Below are 20,201 nucleotides of genomic sequence, written 5' to 3' on the forward strand. Positions count from 1 at the left end.
TAACGGTGTTACATATATAAAAGTGTTTTTAATTTATAAGGGTGGGGAGGGGGTCGCACTCAGAGGCTTGCTGTGTGAAAGGGGTCACCAGTGCAAAAGTTTGAGAACCACTGAAGTAGAGTACCCCTTGCTCCCTAGCTCAGGGGTAAGCAGTTTTACTCCCCATCCATTGCTCTCTGCCCTGCTGCCATTAAATACATCCCATGGCCGACAGGCTCCAGCAGCCTGGACTGACACTCACGGAGCAGACTTCTCAGCAGCCTGGACTGACTTCTCAGGCTTCAGTGTGGGAGGCCTGAATGGAGAGACTTTGCCCCGCTTTCCAGGGGTGCCTGACACTGGGCCCCAAACGCTGAGGGTATGGCTACACTTGCAGCTGTACAGCGCTGGGAGTTACAGCTCTCTTCGTACAGCTGTGTAGGGAAAGCGCTGCAGTGTGGCCACATTTGCAGCATTTGCAGCGCTGTTGTGAGTCTCTGAACAGGCATTCTGGGATACCTCTGAAGGCCAATTACAGCGCTTTTGGTGGCCACACTGGCAGAGCAGCGCTGCATCACCAGCGCTGCTATCGTTATACCCCAGGCAGAGCAGGAGTACAGCCAGAGCTGCAGAGAGGGAGATGCAGCACTGTATGTGCCTTGCAAGTGTGGACGGTAAGTTGCAGCGCTGTAAACCCACCACCAGCGCTGCAACTCTCCAGTGTAGCCAAGCCCTGAGGTGCAGGTGGTCAGCGAAGGTCTCTGGCAACGCCAGGCTAGGGAACAGGGCACTTCTCTCCAGCTCCAACTGACAATCAGATCCCAAACCGCCAGGCTGGAGGGGCTGGAGAGAGAGTTTCCAACCCCTGCCCCTGACTCCAGGACCCAGCCCCCAGGGAATTTAGAGTTATGCTCCTCAAAGCACAAGGCAGCACTGAAGCCAAGATCAGTTTAACTCCCCTCCCCGTTCAGACACCCTGGAGCTAGAGAGCACGCTTATAAAATTTGCAGGTGACACCAGGCTAGGAGGGGTTGCAAGCACCTTGCAGGACAGATTTAAAACAAACTGACCATGACAAATCAGAGCATGGGTCTGAATTCAACAAGACGAAATTCAACAGAGACAAGTGCAAAGGCACTCCACTTGGGAAAGAAAAATCGAGGCTCAGCTACAAAATGGGGATGGACTGGCTAGGTGACTGGGCTGCTGAAAAAGATCTGGGGGTTCCAGCTGACCACAAACTGAACAGGAGTTGTCAATGGGATGCAGCTGCAAAAAAGCTAATGTGATTCTGGGATGTGTTAACCGGAGTGTTGTAGGTAAAACGGCTGGACTCTGGGGAGCTTCCAGGTCAATTCTGGGCACCACGACTGGGAAAAGAGGTGGACAAAGTGGAAAGAGTCCAGAGGAAAGCGACAGAAACCCTGACCTGGGAGCGGAGGAAGTGCTGAAAACACTGGGCACGTTTAGTGCCAAGGAAAGAGCCCCGAGGGGAGCCCTGCTCCAGGCGCGGAGGGCTGTCCCCCCGGCGGAGGGGCGCACAGGGGAGAGCGGGCTGCTCTGCAGCAGGGACACTCTGCAGCCAGGGAGGGGGGTATTTGAGAGCCGCTTTTCACCCCGAGGCGCTGGCCCGGGCTCCCCAGGGGGCTGTGGCGTCCGCAGCACTGGAGACGTTTCAAAACAAGTTGGACAAACTCCAGTCAGGGCTGGACCGGGGTTACTGGGCCCGGCCTCAGCGCAGGGGCTGCACCCGACCCCCCCCCCCCCCCGGGGCTCAGCCCCGGCCCGGCTCCCGGGGCCCAGGCCGGGCGGGGAGAAGCTCCCGGGGCCCGAGGCTCCCCCGCCCGCCGGGCCCTTACCTGGGCAGCGGCCCGCTCGGCCATGGCCCCCCCGGGCGGGCGGGGCTTCTCCAGCGGGCCCGGCCCGGCCGAGCTCCGCTCCCGCTCCGGGCTGGGCAGAGTCCCGGCCCCGCTGCCGGGCGGAGCAGAGCGAGCGCAGCCGGGAGGAAGCCGTGGCCTGGCTGCGGGGCCGGGAGCGGCGGGCATCCGGGTTTCCGCGCGGCCCAGGACGCTGCTTCCAGGCTCTGTCCCCAGCCCGAGCTCGGCCCGCCCCGGGGGAGGAGGAGGGGGCGGCTGCCGGGGCGCTACGGGGCGGCAGCACCGAGGGGCGGGCCGGGTTTTCCTCCCATTGAGAAACAGGCGGAAACCCGGGCTCTGCATTTACCTAATTTGCTTTGAACTGCAGCTGCCCTCCCTCGGGTCCCTGGGTTAGCCCCAACCCAGGCAGCTCCCCGCAGTGGGGCCAGGGTGACCAGATGGCCCAGCTTTAGGGTCTTTTTCTTATATAGGCTCCTGTTACCCCACAGCCTGTCCCAGTTTTTCACATTTGCTGTCTGCTCAGCCTAAGTGGGCCTGAGGCAAGATCTGCCAGGCAAAGCCCTGCGCCCAGGCTGCAGCTGTGAGCCCGGTAGAAACCAAACTACCCCCCAGCCATCAGCCCCAGATAGAAACCAAACTACCCCCCAGCCATCAGCCCCGGATACAAACCAAACTACCCCCCAGCCATCAGCCCCGGATAGAAACCAAACTACCCCCCAGCCATCAGCCCCGGATACAAACCAAACTACCCTCCAGCCATCAGCCCCGGATAGAAACCAAACTACCCCCCAGCCATCAGCCCCGGATAGAAACCAAACTACCCCCCAGCCATCAGCCCCGGATAGAAACCAAACTACCCCCCAGCCATCAGCCCCGGATAGAAACCAAACTACCCTCCAGCCATCAGCCCCGGATAGAAACCAAACTACCCCCCAGCCATCAGCCCCCGATACAAACCAAACTACCCCCCAGCCATCAGCCGCTTGCACCGGCTCGGAAGCATTTCTCCAGGAGGGGAAAATCTCTCCCATCCATTGCCAGGCCCCTGGGCCATGGAGCTGGCTTGGAAAAGAAGCTTCTCGTTGCTTCTGGGGAGAGACTCGCCCAGTGCCAGGAGCGGAAGCTGGCCCTGCCTGGGAAAGGAAAGGCACAGAGAGGATAACATCTCATGAAGAATAAGGCTCTTTGGCCCCAACAGGGCAATATAATAAGGGAAATGAGTATCTGAATGTTCACGGCCCAGTGGCTCCCTCCAGCCCACCTGCTAAACGCTAACCCCAGTGCAGGCCTGTGTGGGGAGGGCCGACCCTAGGCCCTACGGCAGAATAATCATTCCCGCCATCTCCACTCCCCAAGCTGCATGAGACTCTGGGCCCCCAGCAGTTGCAGAGACACACATTCCCACTTGGTGAGGGCTGGCAGCCTTGGCCAGTCACAGCCATGGCAGGACACACACAGGCTGGGATGCTGCACCAGGAAGCAGAGGAAGGGCTGAGAGGGCTTCACATCCCCAACCCCGACAGGCTATTTTCCAGCCTTCACTTGCCCTTCCCAGCATTTGTCTGACAATCCTCCAAACATTACGCTCCTGCTCTCCCGCTGATTTTATTCATCAACATGTGGCACACAAACATGTCTTCTTTTGGGCGGTGACTGTTACCAGCTAAGTAAAATGGCACCTGATCAGTGCTGGATGGAGGACCAGACCTCCAAGAAAAGGCAGGAGGCGGCAGGCATTTCAGCAATAGCACGTGTAGCTTTACTTGGGGCACTGTATTCTCCCACCCACCCAGTACAAAGAGGTGGGGTGATCTCCTAGCAAGGAAATATGTACAAGCATGGCAAAGGATGGCCAGAGCTAGAGAAGACTGGAAGACGTGTTGTGATCGGCTCAGTTTCAACTGATGAAGGACTGACAGTCTACACTGTATTCTGTTCTATACAGGTTCTCGCCCCACATTCCTCCCCAGAGCACTGGAGCACCTTCTGGCAGTGCATTAAACACTGTGACTAACAGCTGGGACATTTGTTCTCTCCCCAGGTGTAACAGTGTTTGCAGTGGAGCGTCCCGGCTGGATACACGCACAGCTCTGTGGTTATGTCAGAGAAGGCAAGGTCTAAAAACTGCCCCATGCACGTAGGACACGGCTACATGGCCCCGCAGGTCAGACGACCAGGCTGTATGCTGCAGTGTGCATTATAACGCTGCACTGCACCCACCCTGTGTAGACCTTGCAAGTGCAAACAAAAAAGGACTTTAGTTCACATGACCAGAGGTGGACTACACTTATGTGAAGTAGGTCACTCTCCATCCACACTCACAGGATAATCACAGGGCAGCACTGCAGTTTACACCCCTGCAGTTCAAACTACCGGGCCATGTAGATGAGCCTTTAGAGCAGAGAGTGGTGAGGTTTGTGACAGGCCTTAGCTCTGGGGGGAGTTCATTCCATAGTCTTGGGCTTTGTCTTTAGTTTATGCAATGATGGTGAGCAAGATGCCCACCATGCTCCACCTCAGAGATGGCAGCATTTACATAGGGTATGTCTAGACTACCCGCCAGATTGGCGGGTAGAGATCAATCTATCGGAGATCGATATATCGTGTCTCATCTAGACGCGATATATCAACCCCCGAACGCGCTCCCGTGGACTCCGGAACTCCGACAGGGCAAACAGCGGAAGCAGAGTTGACGGGGGAGCCGCGGCCGTCAATCCTGCACTGTGAGGACGGGAGGTAAGTCGGAAGAAGATACGTCGACTTCAGCTATGCTATTCCTGGAGCTGAAGTTGCATATCCTACATTGACATCCTCACCCCAGTGTAGACCAGGCCACAGAGTATTAAATGACTCCTATACATGCACTATAAAACATAGAGGGAACCTTTAAAAATCACTCTGAAATCACCACGTGAACACCAAATAGGTGGAATTCCTTTGTCATAATGATATCAAGTGTTTCAAAAGGAATGCTTTATAAATGTTACAGCACATTAACAAACATTTCACTGCAGGTCAATACTGCTAGCCCTGCCATACAGCTCACTGAAGGCAAGGTGAACGCAGTACCTGCAGGATCAGACTTTCATTTCTTCTTCACTCGTTCCTTTTTCTGTGTTCACGAGGCTTTCACTGTAAAGAGATACCAGCCTATAAGTCTCCCCCCACTGCCAACACATTCTCCATGGACGAGCCTGCTGGTTATACTCCGGCCCTCAGCTGATCCTGTTCTCCCAGGTGACACTTCAGAGTCCACTGGTGTCTAAAGTATTCGGCGCACTCGGGGGCTCTCTCAAGTGGACCCGCCAATGCTCGCGGAGGTGCTGCTTCCGTGTGAAGTTTTTGACACACTCCGTGCACTGGTAAGGGCGCTCCCCAGTGTGAACACGCTGGTGCCCCAGGAGATGATGCTTCTGCGAGAAGCGTTTTGGGCACTGGGTGCAGTGATATGGCTTCTCGCCCGTGTGGATCTGCTGGTGCTTCAGGAGATGGTGCGTGCGGCTGAAGCTCTTGCCACACTCATTGCAGTGGTAGGGCCGCTCCCCAGTGTGGATCCTGTAGTGGTTGGTGAGCTTGGATTTATCCGTGAAGCTCTTCTCACACGCTGGGCATTTATAGGGTCTCTCCCCCGTGTGGCTCATCTGGTGTCGGATGAGGTGGGAAGAGCGGCTGAAGCATTTCTCACAGTATGGACAGATAAGAGGCCCTTGGCCCTTCTCTGCATGGGTTCTCTGGTGTATGAGGAGGTTGATGTGCAGCCGAAAGCTTTTCCTGCACTCTGTGCACATGTACAGCCGCTCTCCTGCCTGCAGGAGATGAGGATTGCTTAGGCTTGAGTTCGGACTGAAGCCGCTATCGCACGCCGTGCTTGGACAGCATCTGCCTCTTGCTGGGTCAGACTGGAGACTGAGCATCTGTGCTACGCTTTGCTGATGGTCTGGAAAGCTGCCAGCTCCCTCTCCTGCATGGACTCTCTGGTGCAGCAGGTATTGCTGCTTGTGACTGAGGCCCTTTGCACATTTCGGATAGTCATAGGGTCCTGTTCTTGTGTGACTCCTCTGGTGAATGATAAGGCTTTTCTTTAGCCTAAAGCCTTTCCCGCACTCGGCACACTTATTAGGCCTGTCTTTGGCAGACTTGCTCTGGTGAATGGCGACTGGCTTGTTGCTGAAACCTCTTTCATGCTGAGCTGGTCCCCTCCTTCCTGGGTGGTTCTTCAGTTGTGATACTGCACTGGACCAACCCTCCTCAGGACCCTGCCCAACGTCCTCCTGGGGCATTCCTGTTAACATTCCAAGTGCTTCCAGGATGGCAGGGCATTCCTCTTGCTCAGTTTTGATCAGGATCCCATAATCTGCTGGATAGGAGAGAGAGCAAGCTTTTATTTCAGCCTTGTTATTCATGTCTATTATTTGTTGGCTGCCTTCCCCTGCATGCACCAAAGTTTTCAAAACTGGGGGCCTAAACTCACAGACCTAAATCCACAGTTACACCTCTACCTAAAAGAGGCCCACTTTTCAGAGCCGTTGAGCACACGCTGGCCTGGCTCCTGGTGCTCAGCTCATGGGAAAGCCCAGCCAGAGAAGAGGCCACAGCAGTCAAAGCAGGAGGTGATCAAGGTGGGGATAAAGGTTACAGCTGCAGGGGGTGCGAAGGAGGGAGGGATTTCTGAGGTGATGTAGACACAAAAGGGGGAGAGAAGCTGGAATGATCAGAAGACAATGGGGTAGGGAACAAGGGGAGCACCTCCTGACTTCCAAACTTCCCACTTCCCTCCCTACTGTCCGCATTTCGGAGCCATCTGCGCCCCAGCTGTGGCCTCCTCTCCTTCCCACAGCCAGGCCTCTCCCTTGCTTTGGATGGAGGGGTGGAGGGAGGTCAGTCATTTGCTTGTGCAGTTCTGGTGTCCCATGTTTAAGAAGGATGAATTCAAACTGGAACAGGTACAGAGAAGGGCTACTAAGATGATCCAAGGAATGGAAAACCTGTTTTATGAAAGGAGACTCAAAGAGCTTGGCTTGTTTAGCCTAACCAAAAGAAGGCTGAGGGGGGAAATGATTGCTCTTTATAAATATATCAGAGGGATAAATATCAGGGAGGGAGAGGAATTATTTAAGCTCAGTACCAATGTGGACACAAGAACAAATAGATATAAACTGGACACTAGAAAGTTTAGACTTGAAATTAGATGAAGGTTTCTAACCATTAGAGGAGTGAAGTTCTGGAACAGCCTTCCAAGGGGAGTAGTGGGGGCAAAAGACATATCTGGCTTCAAGACTAAGCTTGATAAGTTTATGGAGGGGATGGTATGATGGGATAGCTTAATTTTGGCGATTAATTCATCTTTGATTATTAGCAGGTAAATATGCCCAGTGGTCTGGGATGGGATGTTCGATGGAGTGGGATCTGAGTTACTACAGAGGATTCTTTCCTGGGTGCTGGCTGGTGAGTCTTGCCCACATGCTCAGGGTTTAACTGATCCCCATATTTGGGGTCGGGAAGGAATTTCCCTCCAGGGCAGATTGGCAGAGGCCCTGGAGGTTTTTCACCTTCCTCTGCAGCGTGGGGCACAGGTCACTTGCTGGAGGATTCTCTGCACCTTGAGGTCTTTAAACCACAATTTGAAGACTTCAATAACTCAGACATAGGTTAAGGGTTTGTTACAGGCGTGGGTGAGTGAGATTCTGTGGCCTGCATTGTGCAGGTCAGACTAGATTATCATAATGGTCCCTTCTGACTTTAAAGTCTATGAGTTTCATCTACCTGCAACACTTTTCTCTCCCTCTTCTTTTTCTTCTAACCACACCTGAGGATGTCAGCCTATTACCTTGGGTCTACAGTCAGCTGTAACCCCAATTCCCCCCCCCACATACATACACACATTACTGGACTCAATGCAGGAGTCACTGGGTGGGATTCAATGGCCTACGCTATGAGGAGGTCACACTGGTCCCTTCTGGCTTTAAACTCTGCAGACTACAGCCTCCTTCCATCCTGTCCTCTGGGCACGTCTGCAAGAGGACTCGCTTGCCTATCTGCCCCTCCAATACATGAGCCTGCCCCTGTGCCCCCATTCTCCCATCATTTCCTGTGCTGTAAATTCTCTGCTTGGGTAAGAGTCTGCACCCATTTCTGTAGGGTGCTGCCTTTCCATTCACTGACTGGCAAGCATAACTCACCTGGGCCGGGGTCTGAAGGCATTTCTCGCTCCTCCAAGGCTCCTGGATTCCTGACATTCGGCTTTTCCTCTTGTACAATCCAGGATAAAATGTCAGGTTGGGAAATTGCATAATCTATGGAAAGACATTGGGGGCCGTTATGTTTTATTGACACTGACAAAGCTGACGTCTCAAACCAAATGTTTTTGACCAGATGAGAATAAAACAGCTGGGAGGAAATGGATTTGTCCCATGCAAGCCAGTCAGGGGTCCCAGGACACCAGGGGACTGGATGGCTCATATACAAAACAAGCATTAGGGCCTTGTCTCTGTTACAAATTCCTAACCCGAATAGCTGAGGTCTCTGGTGTAGAGGCAGCTTATCTCAACAGGAGGAGTTTTTCCTGTCAGTACGGTAAAATCACCTCCCCAAATGACATTACCGTGCCGATCACTTACACTGGAGGCTTTGCCTGCACAACTGTGTCAGCTACCGGGTGCCGGGGGGGAAGTCACATTCGTGACCAGCACAGCTATACCAACAAAGCTTTGTTAAGACAGACCTTCCCTAGGCAGCTTCCCTGTTTACAAACCTCCTGAGAGCCCAGGGAGATGTTTGGAGAACAGATCGGCTCCAGAAAGAAATCAAGGCTGACTGCTTTGAGAAAGTCCATGTGCCCTGTATGCCGGGCTCCAGAGTCAATGTGCCACCTTCTTCACCCCCACCCTTCTATACAATGGCAGCTGGGGGCCAAAGGAAGATGGGCAGCATGGCAGGACCAACAGAGACACTTAGAGGGAATGGGAGATTCAGCATCTGACAATTTCCTGTCAAACAGGAGGATGTGGGGAACCCACGAGAGGCCCCAGACAGGACTAGGAAAGAGACGGCAGCATCCCAGTTCCCCCAGGCACTGTCCCTGCAGCCGCCAGAGCCAGGCAGCTCCCCAAAATGGAACATGGGCATTTCAGCTTGTTCCTCACCAGGTGGGCACCCAGGAGTCTCTGACTGCAGGGCTGGCAGCAGCATCTGGGCCAGTCCTGTTACAACGCTTAGTCCTCTTCAGATGAAAGACATTTTTGGTTTGTCACTTCCTGATACAGAGAAGGGGTGGGGCCTGCAGGTGACACCGCTGACAACCAGCCACCGAAAGAGCTGGAGGGGAGGCCACTGGCTGAAGGGAAAAATTTTCAGATGGGTTTCTAGGGTATTTAATAACGTTGAAAGAACAGTTCTTCTGACCCATGTCCTATTGTTGCTCCTGTCTCCCCTCCTTCCCCATCTGCATCCACCTGTCCAAGAGCACAGGGAAGGAAGAGAAATTGGCCCTTTTTAAACTGGCGTCTAAACAGAAAGCCTGGAATCACCCTATGGGAACTGGCCACTAATCCCATTTTACCTGGTGTCTGCCTCAGCCAAGAGACTTTGAATCTAGATGCTACTTGGTCAGCTGTGCAATACTGTGTCGCACCATGATATTTCTTTTCAGCCCCTGGCTCAGATTAGTTCTGAAGCACGAATCTCAAGAGTGCACAGAACACTTAAAATCTAGATTTCTTAGCTTCTCAACTTTGTAGAGTAACAGGACTTAGGGAAGTGAAGCACTTCTCACCTGGTATCAAACAGCAGTCCACCTTTAATAGCTAAGGCAGTATTAGGGAATGGAGACTTTACATCCAACGTAATCTACTGACTTTATTAATGCTTAGGAGGCTTAAACAGAAATCATTTTAATTAAAAAACTCCTTATCAAAAGTTAGTTACTGGCTATCTGCTTTCTTCTACCCACCTATTTCTAAGGTGCCTAGTGTCTGCCTGTACCTGCAAAATATTTAGGAGTAGAAAGACACAGGAAGTAGACACCATATCAACCAACCAGTTAACTTCTCTCTCTCACTAATGCTCTGAAATACGTCTTATAACACTGAAGAATTAAAAGATCAACACTAGAAAATACACTAGAAAGAACAATTCTGCACTGGCCTGGATGGGTAGGCTCATACTCAACAGAGTAGAGATAAAAAAAAAGTTCTAGGACTTTACTGCTGTGCTTGTCGTCTTTTTGTAGAAGATACCATAACAGCCTAGAAGTCACCTGTGATTACCGTATTTGTAAACGAAATTATAATTTGTGCAGGCTACAGAAATAATCTCAAACTAGAGAGAGGATTAGTGCAGGAGAGCATGTTACAGGGAAATCAAACACCTGAACTTATGGGGCTCTGCATGGGGGTAGAGATAGCTCAGTGGTTTGAGCATTGGCCTGCTAAACACAGGATTGTGAGCTCAATCCTTGAGGGGGCCACTTAGGGATCTGGGTCAAAAACATCCATCAGGGACAGTATTTGGTCATGCTGGGAAGGCAGGGGACTGGACTCAATGACCTTTCAAGGTCCCTTCCAGTTCTATGAAATAGATATATCTCCATATTATTATTATATCCTTTGTCTTATCCTGTTTATTTTGCATCTTTATCTTGGAAGGTCTGTGAATTCCTTACAATCAAGTCAGGGGCCATGCTGGAGTCAGTAATGAAGTCCGCATCCTCTAGCAGCTGACGGCTTATTTTACTGCCAGGAGGATGTTTGCCTGGATGGCCTGGTCAGTCTGTAAAAGCATCACTAGATCCCTAGTTACTGAGTGGCTCCTTGTTTACACGCCAAGTTTAGAAGGTTCTCTCTGCTGCCTGGCATTTGCATGGGCACTGCCCTGTTCAAAGCTGGTACTGGCTATGCGTGCGCGCGCGCGCACACACACACACGCTCCACTGCTGTATTTTTTAAAATCAAGTCTTCCTGGTGGGAGGTGGAGAGTCACTCACCTATGACCCCTTCTCTATTGAGAGAATGAAGCATCACAAGAATGTCCCCTGGCTTTAGGTTTTGCTCTTAGCAGCAGAATTCCCTCTTTTAGACAAGGCACAGGGGGGCCTTCCAATTGAGAAAAAAGGCCTAAGACACATCACATATTCCTTAGGAGCTCAGTGGTGAAGACTGCGCAGCTCCTCCTTAGCCTGCACCCCGGGACCACGCAGAGCTGCTTTCACAGCTAGGGCTTTGTCCAGAACCCACAACAAGATGGACATCACAGAAAAGAAACATTCAGAACTTCACAGCTTCAGCAGTTTGTTCAAGCTTAATTTTATTATTATGAATAATCAAGCATCTACTGCCGTCAATTTACCCAGCACTTTACAGAGACAGAGACAGGTTCCCTGTCCAAGAGGGCTCACAGTCTAAACAGTACAAGTGTAAAAGGGAAATAAGGGGGTTCAGTGAAGTAATTAAAAACCCAGACACTGAAGAACTGGCTAGTATACACGTACTGGACAAAAGCAGAAGTGTTCCTCCACCTACCACAGGCCCCATGTTGCTAAATGCTAAGAGAGATTCTCTTTTTGCACATGTGGCAGGGCCCTGTGTTTCTGGAAGATCTGAGCTCTATCCCTGCTGCTCTCTGGTGGTTCAGGATGGCCATAGCCTGCAGCAATTTGGCACAGGGGAAGCCTGAGGTGCTCATGGATCAGCCCACTTTGAAAAATGAATACACACACAGAGACCAACAAGAGACCTGATCACAACCCTCAGAGCCCCTGGGAAATCAAAGAACTCACCAATGCTGGGAAAAATAAACTTCTCAACTAAAAATCCAACACAGTATATTAAATACGAACTCCCAGCTGCACAAAGACTAAAACAGTCATGAACTATTTAAAAAAAAAAACTCTACTCAGGTTCATTGGGTTTAAACCCAGTTTGGCTCAGGAGTGCGGATGGGTCCAAATTGGGTTAGGCAGGGAGTGAGGAAAAGGCCTGTAAATGGCTACAGTCCCCACTCCATGCGCCCATAATGGTTACTGTCCAAATTCAGCGCCCTTCTGGAGTTTGCCTTCATTTAAATGACCGAACAAGACCTTACGGCAGGATTGTACTGAAACAAAGGCCTTATCCCAGCCCCCAAAGTCAATCACCAGCCAATCTCTCTCCCGCAAAACTGTATTAAGGTTTCTCCCTGCAGGTCCCCCTTTAGCATTCTCTTCCTTAAAGGCCCACAGCCTTTGATGTTCCCAGCTGGAGCTAATGAGACCCACCCGGGTCTGACTACCAGACTGAGTCAGTGGAACAGCTCTGCCTCTTCATAAGGGGTCTAGTCCTAACAACCAGACAGCAGTTACAGGCCCAAACTGGAACCCAGGAGAGGACAATATAGTTTCTAACCCTGGATTAATATGATGTGACCAACTAAAACAGATTTTAAACCACTTCAGGTAGCAGTTTTAGCCCCAGTGTAGCGGGTATATTTAGAAAATGTACAAAATAAATAAACTCACAGAACTTGGTAACATTTAACAGTCCCGGAGTATGACAAGCCCTGATTCCCAAAAATGAGAGTAAAAGAACTGAGAGGAGAATAAGAGAAGCAGACACACCATGAGATGCACAGAAAGGAAACAAACAAAATACTGTGCAGAAAAATACTGATCAGATAACAAATAAACAGAAATATTATGCTACAGCTACGAGGAAAAAGAGGACAATCAAGACAGTAATTCACTGTAATATGAAATTCAGCAAGCGTTTGAGTGTAGTGAAAGTACTGTCTCCTGTTAACAATTTTTCTATTCAATTGCATTGTTTGTCTCTTAAACAGAGGTATAAAAGGGAACCTTGCAAATGTGCTCTTGCCTGCAGACGTACTCACGTGACATGAGTCTTGGACTGAATTCTGATCACAACTACTGCAGCATAAGTCTGGAATTATTCCAGAGTCTTCAGTGGGTTCCCCCAGACTTACAGTGTCATTTAGAAAGAATTTGGCTCAATTGACAGCACACGAGAAGTCAGTTTCAGTGCTAGATGAGGAGTTGGATGGATAGTTCTAGGGAACTTGGCAGCTGCAGAGCAAACTTCCTCTGTCTGCCCTGTTCATACGCCTCATCACTGCCCTACCCCTAGCAACCAACTCCCATTCCCTGGCACCTGCCCAGAGACGGTCAGCAAGGGTGTCACTTAGCGCCCCGTGTGTGTGTACTTTCAGTAAACTGTAGACCGTTTGGGGCACGTACGACATGTGACTAACTTATGGAACTGACTGCTGCAGGCGTGACATACCCAGGCCAGTGGGGTACAGGAGTCTGGTAGAGGGCAAATATACTGGTCACTGGATGAGTAGTTTTCTGTTCCCTGAGTGACCAAAGCAGGGGTTGCACTAGAGTAATCAGGAACCTGCTAGAACCAATTAAGGCAGACAGGCTGATTAGAACACCTGCAGCCAATCAAGGCAGACTAATCAGGGCACCTGGGTTTAAAAAGGAGCTCACTCCAGTCAGGGAAGGGGGATCCAGAGGAGAGGAAGTGCGGGTGAGGAGCTGGGAGCAAGAGGCACAAGGAGCTGAGAGTGAGAGGGTGTACTGCTGGAGGACTAAGGAGTACAAGTGTTATCAGACAACAGGAGGAAGGTCCGGTGGTGAGGATAAAGAAGGTGTTTGGAGGAGGCCATGGGGAAGTAGCCCAGGGAGGTGTAGCTGTCATGCAGCTGTTACAGGAGGCACTCTAGACAGCTGCAATCCACAGGGCCCTGGGCTGGAACCCGGAGTAGAGGGCGGGCCCGGGTTCCCCCCAAACCTCCGCACTCCTGATCAGACACAGGAGGAGTTGATCCAGACTGTGAGGAAGATCACTGAGGTGAGCAAATCTGCCAATAAGCACAGGACCCACCAAGGTAGAGGAGGAACTTTGTCACAACTAGTGTCAGGGGTGGGATTTTGGTGTGCACAGCGCGGCAGAAGAAGGAAGGTGATTTAAAAAAGAATAGTAGAGGGTTTATTTATTTTTCACCACAATGGATGACCTAGTACGGGCACTGATACAAGCTATGGCGGCCCAGCAGGAGGCTACCCGTGTCCAGGCAGCTGCCCAACAGGAGGCAGTGTAGCTGCAACAAGAGACTAATCGCCTGCTGATGGACCAGGCTTCTCAAGACCGAGCTATGTTGCGGAAACTGGTAAACCAGGTAAAGACCCTTACAGAGCTGAACCGTGGCCATGATGGGACGCAGATCATACGGGCCAGCCATTGGCTGCAGAAAATGACGCAGGAGGATGATGTAGAGGCATATCTTCTGGCCTTTGAGAGGATAGCCCTATGGGAGGCCTGGCCTCGAGATCAGTGGTCTGGCATCCTTGCCCCATTCCTGTGTGGGGAGGCCCAGAAGGCCTACTATGATCTGCCTGAAGAGGCTGCAGCAGACTACCCCCGGCTGAAAGCAGAGATCCTGGCCAGATCTGGGGCAACAACTGCAGTGCGGGCCCAGCGATATCACGAGTGGAGGTACCAGGAAAACAAAACCCCACGGTCCCAATTGTATGACCTCATCCATCTCACACGAAAGTGGTTGCGAACGGAATCCCGGAGTCCGGAAGAGATACTAGAGGTTCTGGTCATCGACCGATTCATGAGGTGACTACCGCCAGACCTTCGTGCTTGGGTAAGCCAGAACGAACCCTCCACCTACGATGAGGTTGTCGCACTGGTAGAGAGGCGAAGGACAGCGAGGGAGCTGACCCGACCAGTTAAGGAAGAGGCACCCCGGGTTAAACTAGCAGCACCAAGCCCTAGAGCTCTGGTGACTGGGCAACCAGGGGATCACAGGTGGAAAAAGAGAGGGGCTGAAGGCCCACCAGAAGCCACAAAGAGTCAGAGCACTGAGGGAGAAGAGAATCGTGATGTTAGACTGCCCAAACCAAGAGACCGGGGAATGCCTAAGGCCCCATACAGATGTTATGCCTGCGGGGAATGGGGACATATAGCTGCACAGTGTCCCAATGCCGAGGAGCCTATGCAGTGTAACCTGGGGAGCTGGGCAGACCCATGCTCCCTAATCCACCTTGTGGGGGTCTCACTAACCCCACATATGTACACCAGAGCAGTAAAGCTAAATGGGGTAGAGACCACAGCACTGGTTGATTCGGGGAGTGCTATCACGCTTGTCTCGGGGAAGCTTGTGAAGTGTAGTCAGCTGCTGCGGGCTAAGCATACGGGGATAACATGCGTCCATGGGACAGTTGGTTATTACCCCACCATCCCAGTAAAACGTGAGATTCAGGGGAACACTACTGAGGTAGCAGCAGGTGTAGTCCCTAAACTCCCATACCCTGTGCTCATAGGGAGGGATTTCCCAGGGTTTGGACACTTACTCCCAGTAGGAGGACTGGAGACTTACTCCCAGTAGGAGGATTGGAGAAAGAGGGGAACCCTGAAGTTAGTGAGGCATCCACAGTAGACTGTCAACCCCCAGTCTTCTCTGAAATATCCCCAGATTTATTTTCCATTCCCAGACAGGGTAGAAAGTTGAAAAGGGAAAGGAGGGCAGCTAAGGCCTTGGGAACTCGAATATTGGCCCAAAGCCAGAGGGTCGCTCTCATAGGTAGGCGAACCCGAGCAGCTGAAAAGAAGGCCATCCAGGATGGAGAAGCACCTGAGTCTGACCACCACCCTCACGCTTCTGAACCAGTAGAGGCAATAGAGACTGGGCCCCTAGATCTTGGGCAGATTAGCCTCGGAAGAGGAAATTTTGGATGGGACCAGGCTGAAGACCCAAGGTACAACAACATTAGAAAGGAGGTGACTGAAATAGATGGGGTCCCCGTGGAAGGGAGAACCCAGGGACCAGGACCCTACTTCATAATGAAGAAGAATCTCTTATACTGGGTTGCACCAGTACAGGGGCAGAAGGTACAGCAGATCTTAGTACCTCAAAAACACCAGAACGCTGTATTAAGTCTTGCTCATAGTCACCTTTTTGGGGGGCACTTGGGGGTAGAGAAGACCCTGGCATGAGTCCTACGACGGTTCTTCTGGCCCGGAGTACATGAAGAAGTGCGGAGGTACTGTGCGTCCTGCCCAGAGTGTCAGCTGCACAGTCCCCGTCCCCACCTGAGGGCACCTTTAGTACCTCTTCCCATCATAGAGGTTCCCTTTGAGCGAATAGCCATGGATCTAGTGGGACCCCTGGAGAAGACGGCTCGGGGTCACCAATATATACTTGTTGTTTTGGACTATGCTACTCACTACCCAGAAGCCGTCTCCCTGCGGAACATAGCCTCTAAAATGATAACCAAAGAGCTGGTGGGGATCTTTGCCCGAGTGGGGCTACCAAAGGAGATATTAACAGACCAAGGAACCCCATTTATGTCAAAGCTAATGAATGACCTCTGTACGCTGCTCCATATACATACCCTGAGAACTTCAGTTTACCATCCGCAGACTGATGGGTTGGTAGAAAGGTTTAACTGAACCCTCAAGGCTATGATAAGGAAGGCGGTAAGTCGGGACAGGAAGGATTGGGACACCCTAGTGTCTTACCTTATGTTCGCTATCCGGGAGATATCTCAGGCCTCAACTGGGTTTTCCCCATTCGAGTTATTATACGGATGTCACCCTTGTGGCATACTAGATATCGTCAAAGAGATTTGGGAAGAGGAACCCAATGAAGGGAGAAATATAATAGAACATGTAATACAGATGCGAGACCAGATAGCCCGTGTCACCCCTGTTGTATGGGAACATTTGAAAAAGGCACAGGAGGCCCAGAGAACCAATTACAATCACTAGGAAAAGTCCGACAGTTCTAACCAGGGGATCGGGTGATGGTGTTGGCACCCAAGGCAGAAAGCAAGCTTCTGGCTCAATGGCAGGGGCCCTATGAGGTGGTTGAATCCGTGGGAGAAGTAACCTACAAGGTGCGGCAGCCAGGACGCCGAAAACAAGAACGGATCTATCGCATCAACCTTCTGAAACCCTGGCATGCACAAGAGGCATGCATAACTGTCCGAAAACACCTAACCCAGGAAAACAAGCCTTCCAAACAGGAGAGTGTGTCTCCCGAATTAACACCAGACCAGAAGAATGAGGTGTCTGAGATGATCTTCCAGAACCAAGATGTGTTCTCGACAAAAATGGGTCGAACAACCGAGACATATCACCACATCGTCACAAACCCTGGGGCCAGAATAACAATGAGGCCCTATCAGGAACCAGCAGCCAAAAGGGAGGAAATAAAAGCAGAAGTAAAAAAAATGCTGGAGATGGGGATCATCAAAGAATCCCACAGTCAGTGGTCCAGCTCAATCGTGCTGGTGCCCAAACCTGATGGCACCACAAGGTTTTGCAACGACTTCCGGAGACTAAACGAAGTATCCCAGTTCGACGCATACCCCATACCTCACACAGATGAGCTAGTGGACCGTCTTGGGAATGTCCGGTACTTGACTACCCTGGACTTGACAAAGGGGTACTGGCAGATTCCCCTTGCAGAAGACGCAAAGGAAAAGACTGCGTTCTCTACACCACCAGAGGGTCTTTTTCAATATACTGTCCTCCCTTTTGGACTACATGGAGCTCCAGTTACTTTGCAGCGCCTCATGGACAAGCTATTACACCCGCATAACAGTTATGCTGCTGCCCACTTGGACGATGTGGTCATTCATACTCCAGACTGGGAAACCCACCTAGGGAAGGTGGAGGCAGTCCTTGATACCTTCAGGTGAGCTGGCCTTAAAGCAAACCCTGCCAAGTGCACTGTAGGGTTTACAAAGGCCAAATATCTTGGCTTCATTGTGGGAAAAGGTCTGGCAAAACCCCAAGTGAACAAGTTGGAGGCCATCCAAAATTGGCCCCAACCACGTCGCAAGAAACAAGTCCGGGCATTCCTAGGTGTAGTGGGGTATTAACGAAGATTTATCCCCCACTTTGCCACAAGGGCAAGCTCCCTGACAGACCCAGTGAAAGCCCATGGGCCTGATCTGGTGAGATGGTCTGACGCAGCAGAGGAAGCATTCACAGACCTAAGGACTGCCCTCTGCAGTAACCCCGTACTGATAGCCCGATTTCACCAAGGAATTTATCCTGCAGACAGATGCATCGGAAGTAGGGTTGGGGGCCATTCTATCACAGATGGTCAGGGAGGAGGAACACCCAATTCTCTACCTCAGTAGGAAACTCCTTCCGAGGGAACAAAAATATGCAGTGGTGGAGACAGAGTGCATCACCGTAAAATGGACCATGGAAGCATTGTGCTACTACTTGCTCGGGCGCAGATTTGGCCTCGTGACCAACCATGCCCCTCTTCAATGGATGCAGCGGAACAAGGAGAAGAACACAAGGGTGACCAGGTGGTTCTTATCCCTCCAACCTTTCCAGTTCTGTGTGCAACACAGAGCAGGGAGCTGTAACGGTAATGCCGATGGCTTGTCACGTGTGCACTGTCTCGCATCCCAAGCTGCCTAACCCCTTGGTGTTGAGCAGGTGGGAGGGATATGTGACAGACCCAGGCCAGTGGGGTACAGGAGTCTGGTAGAGGGCAAATATACTGGTCACTGGATGAGTAGTTTTCTATTCCGAGTGACCAGAGCAGGGGCTGTACTAGAGTAATCAGGAACCTGCTAGAACCAATTAAGGCAGACAGGCTGATTAGAACACCTGCAGCCAATCAAGGCAGGCTAATTAGGGCACCTGGGTTTAAAAAGAAGCTCACTCCAGTCAGGGAGGGGGGAGTCAGAGGAGAGGAAGTGCGTGTGAGGAGCTGGGAGCAAGAGGCACAAGGAGCTGAGAGTGAGAGGCTGTGCTGCTGAAGGACTAAGGAGTACAAGCATTATCAGACACCAGGAGGAAGGTCCTGTGGTGAGGATAAAGAAGGTGTTTGGAGGAGGCCATGGGGAAGTAGCCCAGGGACTTGTAGCTGTCATGCAGCTGTTACAGGAGGCACTATAAACAGCTGCAATCCACAAGGCCCTGGGCGGGAACCCGGAGTAGAGGGTGGGCCCGGATTCCCCCCAAACCTCCCCACTCCTGATCAGACACAGGAGGAGTTGATCCAGACTGTGGGGAAGATCACTGAGGTGAGCAAATCTGCCAATAAGCGCAGGACAAAGAGGAACTTTGTCACACAGGATATCATCGAGGGGAGTAGCTTGCATATTGCCAATTCCAGATAAATAGACATTCCCAAGAAACATATTTCGTTATCACTTCAATCAAGTGATTCAATTCACTTGTTTTAAAACTTGGAGCATTTCACATTAAAAGTATTTTCAAGTGAGCTACGAGATATTGCAACATACCACCACTCCAGCAAGAAGATTGTGTGGCCCCTACCCTACAGTGTGCATCCTTTGGCGATAAACTGTTTCTTTTGAGTGTCTGCAGCACCGAGTACATGGTAAAAGTACAGGGCCCTCGCACTGAGTCGGCCCTGCGTGACTAGAAGAAGATGTTATCTAGCAAAGCCTCTCTCATGTTCTGCACATTTAGACGGTTCCTCTCGCGGGTGTGGATTTTTTGGTGTTGGAGCAGATGCTGCTTTTGCGTAAAGCTTTTTGTGCACTCAGTGCATTGGTAGGGTCTCTCCCCCGTGTGGATCCTCTGGTGTCTAACCAGATCCGAGGGGTGAGTGAAGTTCTTCCCGCAGTACGTGCACATTAACGACCCTCCACTCCTTCCCGTGTGCGTTCTCTGATGCATGATGAGGCTTTTCTTCTGAGAGAAGCACTCCTGGCACTTATTACACTTATAGGGTCTCTCTCGCACGTGGCTTTTCTGGTGCTGCCTGTAAGGTGATTTGACGCTGAAGCTTTTTGTGCATTTAGTGGCACTGAATGACTTGTCCGCTGCCTGGATTCTGGGGTGGGATTTCAGGTGGTGATTCTGTTTGAAGCTTTCCTCACACTCCACAGAGCTGTAAGTGGCCCCTCCGGTGTGGATTCTCTGATGCATTGTCAAGTGCTGCTTGTACACAAAGCTTTTTTCACACGCTGCAGGTTCGTAGCATCCCAGCTTCGTGTGACTTCTCTGGTGCATTGTGAGGCTCTCCTTCAGCCGAAAGCCTTTCCCACACTCAGCACACATGTGTGGTCTCTCACCTGGGCAGCTTCGCCGGTAAAAAGTCACAGCATTGCTTTCCCTGAAGCTTTCTTCTCCAGGCACTGACTCTACCAGCCTGTCCTTGACATGGTTCCTTGGCTGTATTATTGAGCTGTCTGGACTATCCAAAGACCTTCCTTCCCTGGGAGTCCGGAACACAGTTTCTTCGGACAGTCCAGAGAATGTCCTTCGCAGCTGCAAGCGTTTGAGATGTTCCCCATGCTCCAGCAGCTCAGTTTGGAACATGATTCCATTATCTGCTGGGATA

At 51.3% G+C, this 20,201-nt stretch overlaps 2 protein-coding genes across 10 annotated transcripts in view; both read right to left on the minus strand.

Moving 5' to 3' along the window:
- LOC127045842 (zinc finger protein 436-like) overlaps positions 1-1,939 on the minus strand; it is a 72,002-nt gene extending 70,063 nt beyond the window's left edge. For all 3 annotated transcript variants that reach the window (XM_050942550.1, XM_050942547.1, XM_050942553.1), the window contains exon 1: positions 1,839-1,939. In XM_050942550.1, coding sequence (XP_050798507.1) covers positions 1,839-1,862 — 24 coding nt within the window. In that variant the 5' untranslated portion in view covers positions 1,863-1,939. The remainder of the gene's footprint in view (positions 1-1,838) is intronic.
- Positions 1,940-4,779: 2,840 nt separating this feature from the next.
- Positions 4,780-20,201, minus strand: part of LOC127045844 (zinc finger protein 777-like) — a 107,576-nt gene continuing 92,154 nt past the window's right edge. For 4 of the 7 annotated variants that reach the window (XM_050942563.1, XM_050942565.1, XM_050942561.1 and 1 more), the window contains 2 exons: positions 8,036-8,149; positions 4,780-6,213 (listed from right to left, as the gene is read on the minus strand). In XM_050942563.1, coding sequence (XP_050798520.1) covers positions 5,102-6,213; positions 8,036-8,149 — 1,226 coding nt within the window. In that variant the 3' untranslated portion in view covers positions 4,780-5,101. Of the gene's footprint in view, positions 6,214-8,035; positions 8,150-18,456; positions 20,194-20,201 lie in introns of those variants that run through there. The other 3 variants (XM_050942562.1, XM_050942568.1, XM_050942566.1) reach the window with 3 other exon arrangements.

Source organism: Gopherus flavomarginatus, chromosome 2 (assembly GCF_025201925.1).
Source record: "Gopherus flavomarginatus isolate rGopFla2 chromosome 2, rGopFla2.mat.asm, whole genome shotgun sequence".
NCBI classification, from domain to species: domain Eukaryota; kingdom Metazoa; phylum Chordata; order Testudines; family Testudinidae; genus Gopherus; species Gopherus flavomarginatus.